The following is a 6,045-nucleotide window of genomic DNA, read 5'->3' as shown; positions in this document are numbered from 1 at the left end:
GGAGAATCGTGGCATACAGGCAGACACTGGACACATATATACGTTGTGTGGTTGTTATATCGGGCCTTTGTCCCTGAGGCATAGAGAATAGTTTTAATGTGGACAGTATTTGATGCTGTAGCAAAAACGATGGTAATTATATAAATTTTCAGCTCTCTTTTTTTAACATTAACGATACGATGTATGCTGCTGAACCGAACATTGCTGTAATTTTTCGATTAATTATCATCAAATTAAACAATATGATAAACACTTTCTTTCTTGACAATGTTGAGTGTACATTTTCATTTCATACGCAATCGAATATAGAATAACAAAATGAGAATAATAAACACTAAGTATTTACATGATTCCTTTCTCCGGGAAGGATGCAGTTTCTCTCAAATGTACGTACTGAATTCGAATGAGCAACGTGTGCGTGTTTCTTGTTTTATGAAACGTTATAGTTATAAAGGTGTTCTGTATACTTCTATTACGTTAAGCTATTTGGTATTGTTGTATATACAGACTGTGAATTTTCTTATCCAAAAACGTCCCGCACCTACATTGTCTTCCTGACACCAGTATGACTGACTGACTGAATCTGGTTTTACTCCGCTTTTAGCAATATTCCAGCAATATCCCGGCGGGGCTTCACACATTGTACCGATGTCGGGAATCGAACTCAGGTCTTCGGCGTGACAAGCGAACGCTTTAACCACTAGGCTACCCGACCGCCCCGACACCAATATGAATATTAATTTTAATACTATAATTGCATATACATATACATGGGCATCTTGTTTTTTTATAATGACAAATGCTAGTTTTCCTTTTATTTATTTTGATCCATTTCCACCATAGATTCAAATATGTAGTGTGATGCATTTGAAATGACATGCGTTGGTATTCATGCGAATGAATGAAGTGGAATCCTTGGTTACTTTATTATTATAGTGTTGGGAATTTCATTTATCTTTGTTAATTGCTTGTATTAATGTGAATATATAATTTTGCTCACGAATCAGTATCAGATACATGCATAATAAATAGACAAACACAAAATGGATTTCATTTTCTATCTCTATATAACATAATGGACAATTTTTTTCCGATATTTCAATGAACAATTTTCTTCTTTCATTTACAAATAGGTCGAATACACCAAGTGGATAATTAATTAAATGTTTTTTGAAGCTTTCCGTTGCAAGTACTGATAAATAAATTTCTGATTGAAGAAAGATCTTGCTTGAAAGTTAAGTAAATATCGTAACGTGAACTACCCGGCAAAGTGGAATGCCATTCGTTGAAGAAAATATTTATATACCGATATCGAATTTTTTTAAGAAACATATTTACAGCTCTAATTGCCTGACATATCCATATAAAATCCAGTGAATGACATCATGGGCATCGATCTACGCAATTGGGATACCATTACGTGCATCAACCGAATCAGCGAGTCTAACCCGGTCCCGTTAGTTTTACGACACGCATGGGTTGCTGAAGACCAATTGTAACCCGGATCTTCACGGGGGCAACAGTAAAGGGATTGATTTAAACATATCTCCAGGACAAAAGTCTTGGATAGATTGAAATTCGCGTTAATATTGTCTGTTTTGTATACATTTCATATTTTCTTTCTGAGATAGTATCATTAAGAAAATATTTTTTCTACCTGAGTCAAACAGTCTTAGAATTCGATATCCAAAACAACAACTAAGGAAGAGTGAACATGCATTTATTATGAAATGTGCGTATTTTCGTCAAGCTGGTAGTGTGCCGGCTTATGTTCTACATCCATTCGACGCCCTGAATAGCTCGTCCACACTCTCTGAGGGGGCACCTACTGAAGTCTTCAGCGCATCTGTTGCAGAATACACGGTGGTCACACGGAATAAACCTTATTGCAATTGGCTGAATCCCACAACCAATACAATTCCCCCCACGCGCTTGTGAGCTGTAATCTACCGAGGTGCCATCTGCTAGTACCATCAACTTGTCGAGAAGCAGTTCAAGCGAAAGTACAGCTCTATCTGAAAGATGACAACGAAGTCTCGTTATTCAAAGTTAAGTTTCGGATTGGTTGCCAAAAGGTACATGACGTTATCTCTCGGTCTCTGACATCAGTGCATGTCATTGTGAGTTTCAACGTTCTCAGCCAGTAATGCTGTTACACTGAATGTGTATAATTCGTACCTGTCTGACTGACGGCATGATACATATATCACTTCTTGTATGATAATGAACTGTGAAATAATTACAGTTCTTTACATGGAACCAAACCCGAACAACCTTAGTTCAACGCCTTCATACATGTTTTAATGACAAATAAACACTTCGCTACCTCTCTCGATAATACGTGCAGCCTCCAAGATATCGTGCTGGCTGTAGCCCATCTCGAGACAAAGCCCCAAAGGATCTGCAGCGCCAAATCAGAGATAAAAACTCAACACGTAATTACTGATAATAATTAACAAAACATACAATATAACATGACAGTGATAATTCATAAGGAACTTTGAACACGACTTCTTGTTCGTATCCTTAGTTAAATCTGCCGTGACCTTGGGACATTGTTAAAAGCGGCATAAAATCCAACTCACTCAGTCACTAATTCATTGTTTATTCTAATTTGGACTATCATGAAGAATGCTGCAATAATTAAGCATGGGGAATTTACATGCATATGTACCGTTCATCCAGTGTACAGGTAAGGAAACTTACCATTTTCCCTTTGTCCATATGGAGGATCATGGCCGCATCCACGATGTGCCTGTTCAAAATACAACCGGTAAATGTAATAGGACTGTTTTCTGCATGTGACATAAAGACTTGTTTAATCATGATGATATGGAGAGAGGTGCCGAATAACCAAATTGTGAAATCTTATGTTTTCAAAAATCAATAATAATACAATACCTGGGCCATGCTGGTGACAACCGCCCGTCTGTGTCTTTGACCTCTCACAAATTCTATGTAATCACACCTTGGCCTCCATCTTACGTGCTCTATCCAGGGATCGTCTCCTGGTTCCCAGTCTCGCAAGGCAGTCAAACATGCGAAACACCGGACAGTATCAGCGTAACCTCCAAGAAATAAAAAAAAATAAAATGCATTGACATTATTTGAAAGGAATGATTTTTGTAGTTCCAATGTAAGCATTCCATCGTTATTGATAATGTTTTTAAACATTTAGCGATTTGGTACAAGATATTGTTATGAGAAAAACCATGTGACGAATAATGAGACAAAACATGAGACAACCCATGAGATGAGACATGATACAAGACATGATACAAAACGAGAGACAAGACATGAGGCAAGACATAACACAAGACATGATTTGGTTGGTTGGTTTGTTGTTTAACGCCGCACTCAGCAATATTCCAGCTATATGACGGCGGTCTGTAAATAATCGAGTCTGGACCAGACAATCCAGTGATTAATATCATGAGCATCGATCCACACAATTGGGATCGATGGCATGCATCAACCAAGTAAGCGAGCCTGATCACCCGATCCCGTTAGTCGCCTTTTACGACAAGCATAGTCGCCTTTCACAGCAAGCATGGGTTGCTGAAGATCTATTCTACCCCGGATCTTCACGGGTCCACAAGACATGACACAAAACGAGAGACAAGACATTAGGCAAGACATGAGACAAGACATGACATAAGACATGAGATAAGACATGAGAGACACAAAATATAGATATTATATATTTACGTCTTACCTTCGTAGAAGAAACCAGCTCTGGCAATGGCGGCTAGCAAAGCAACATCTCTTCCATGTGGCCAGTTTCGATATGTAGAGAGACGTTCTGTGAATGTACTGTAATCACCTGTTGGCTGGAGCATGTGTGCACGGTTTCCTCTACTGCTACCGGGGATGATAACAGGATCTCTGGAGTTCCTGACTGGGTGTACGTCATGATCTTGCAGCGCAAGGTGAGTTCGGACAGGCTGATTCCCCGAAGGCAAGGGGTTGTTGGCAAATCGTATATTTCTTGAATTATGCCTACAACAATCTTCAAGATGGACATCGGCAGGCCTGTCCCTTCGTCTCCAGTTCCTGTGCCTGATGCCGCAGCTGAAACATCTAGTCTCGTCCCCATCTCCTGTAGCATACAACCCTTCTCTAGCAAGGACTAAGGCTGGCGCTTCAATATTCACCCCATTAAAGGATCGCAGCCTTAAAGCCTCAAGCCGCATGCTGTCCTGGAGAGGTTCCCCTCCTCTACTAACCAATGCCTCGAAGTTTCCCCTGAGACAAATAGACGGAAAGACATGGATTCTTGAGAATGGAAACTCATATTTAGAATATTCAAAAGAATCTTTGGAATCATGCAAGGTCTTGGTATCCTTCACGGAGTTCGGGAAAGGCATGAGGAACACTGACTTCACATGCAAGCACTTGTCCATAACATCCACTCTAATCATGCCATGCCATAACTTGATGGAGTACAGGAATTGCTTCGGCTTCATTGTTGTCAAAACCAGTCTTTCCTCTGAAGTTCAAATAATCATGGTGAAGATGCGAGAATGAGAATTTAGGAGACATCGAACTGATGCATTTTAATACTTTTCAACAGACACTATATAATTCAAAACGTATGTGAGTAAGGGTTTAAGTCGCTTTTAGCAATATTCCAAATGTATATACGTTGAATCGCTTCTTTCAGATATCTTCCTCGGCTGGTTGTGGAGCCATTGCACTTGACACAGTGTACTTTGTAACCCTGTAGTTATCGAAGAGAGCTGCCGGGTCTTTACACAACTTGATGTGCCTGCCTGGGGATACAGGAAGTTGTTAACATGTTTAACATTGCGTCACAAAGAATAAGCATTCAAGCACTGTTAGACCACAAGTACTTCTTATTAAATATGACACTTGTTATATCGGTATGTTACACAGATGATCATTGATACTGTGGCTGGTTATAATGTGCTGATGTCATGTAAGATGAGAGACGCTTGGAGGAAGACGCTATGATACATTCACTGTACATGGTAGCTCTACATTTGGTGACACCTACATGTATAGAATATGGAGTTATACATTAGCAATATACGCATAATATATTATCAACTAACGACCATAATGTTGTGACGCTAGATAGCCAGGTTTTTACATTCACTGTGAGTTACGGTAAACAGATATTCATTAATACTGTAAGAGATCAATAGTGACACAGATCAGCAAGGTCTGCATGTAACAACAACGCCATATAGATGTTTTAGGATCAAGTGTGGACTCAAACAACTTACGGATATGGTGGTAACATGGCGTCGGCTGGCTGTGACTCAATCATTCCGATCAGAAAAGGAAGTCATGTTACAGCCGTGCGTCATTCAGACCAGTAATTCTGCCGGTTAGTTCGGTTGCGTCCCTTTGCAAGTCGTGTATGCAACATAAATAATCTAACCCGCAGCTCGCACACAAAGAATGCAAGTCTATTTATAAGGCAGGGACACGTCGATTCTAGTTTTACTCCTGACTGGGATATCCCAAGTGCTATTTCTGACTCAGTAATCGGTCGTCGCCCAGGTCAACGTGACCTGTGAACCGCGCTACAGGTTCTACTACACCAAATCAGTACCAGTTTGGACAGTGCGGTTTTCGTAGGGAGCCTTCAGTGCAGGTCGAGAGATATCTGCAGGCTGTGATTGGAGGATATTCTGTAAGATTTTTATGTCTTTCAAATGTACATCCATCCAGTTAGTAAAACTGACCATGTTTTTCTATATTAGTACTGTCTTTTTCAACATGATGACTTATGCTGAATGTGACCACAGCTATTTTCAAGTAGGTGACATTTGGTGCGAAACTGGGGGTGTTGTGTTTAGCTTCCGGTACTCGGAAAAGGAGCTGACTAAGCTAGTTTTTTTTATATTTTTATTGCTGCTCTAAGGCCAAACTGTGCACACACGTACAGGTAATAGCTATTGAATGCTTAGTTATTTTAAAAAAAAATATAACGTTACTATAGAAGTCTATGGAAAAAACATTTGGTTGTGTGTAACCTGTACGGGAGAAGCGTGGCATACAGGCAGACACTGGACA

The 6,045-nt window shown here is 39.8% G+C and overlaps 1 protein-coding gene across 3 annotated transcripts; it reads right to left on the bottom strand.

Annotated features, from left to right (window-relative positions):
- Positions 1-1,704: 1,704 nt before the first annotated feature.
- LOC124145225 (putative inhibitor of apoptosis) lies at positions 1,705-5,435 on the bottom strand. 3 transcript variants are annotated; one of them, XM_046514944.2, is made up of 7 exons: positions 5,250-5,435; positions 4,645-4,772; positions 3,716-4,489; positions 2,902-3,068; positions 2,707-2,755; positions 2,327-2,401; positions 1,705-2,015 (listed from the first exon to the last, which is right to left on the bottom strand). In XM_046514944.2, the coding sequence occupies exons 3-7, from the start codon at positions 4,464-4,466 to the stop codon at positions 1,774-1,776; spliced, it is 1,284 nt and encodes a 427-aa protein (XP_046370900.2). In that variant the 5' UTR covers positions 4,467-4,489; positions 4,645-4,772; positions 5,250-5,435; the 3' UTR covers positions 1,705-1,773. The 3 variants fall into 3 exon arrangements, with proteins under 3 accessions (XP_046370900.2, XP_046370898.2, XP_046370899.2); XM_046514942.2 differs by having other exon boundaries at positions 3,716-4,772; positions 5,250-5,434; XM_046514943.2 differs by having other exon boundaries at positions 3,716-4,768; positions 5,250-5,434.
- Positions 5,436-6,045: the final 610 nt, after the last annotated feature.

Source organism: Haliotis rufescens, unplaced genomic scaffold (genome assembly GCF_023055435.1).
Source record: "Haliotis rufescens isolate VD_foot unplaced genomic scaffold, xgHalRufe1.0.p SCAF_5, whole genome shotgun sequence".
In the NCBI taxonomy this organism is placed as follows: Eukaryota; Metazoa; Mollusca; class Gastropoda; order Lepetellida; family Haliotidae; genus Haliotis; species Haliotis rufescens.
The sequence above is the reverse complement of the archived record's forward strand: the minus strand, read 5'-3'. Positions and strand labels throughout refer to the sequence as shown.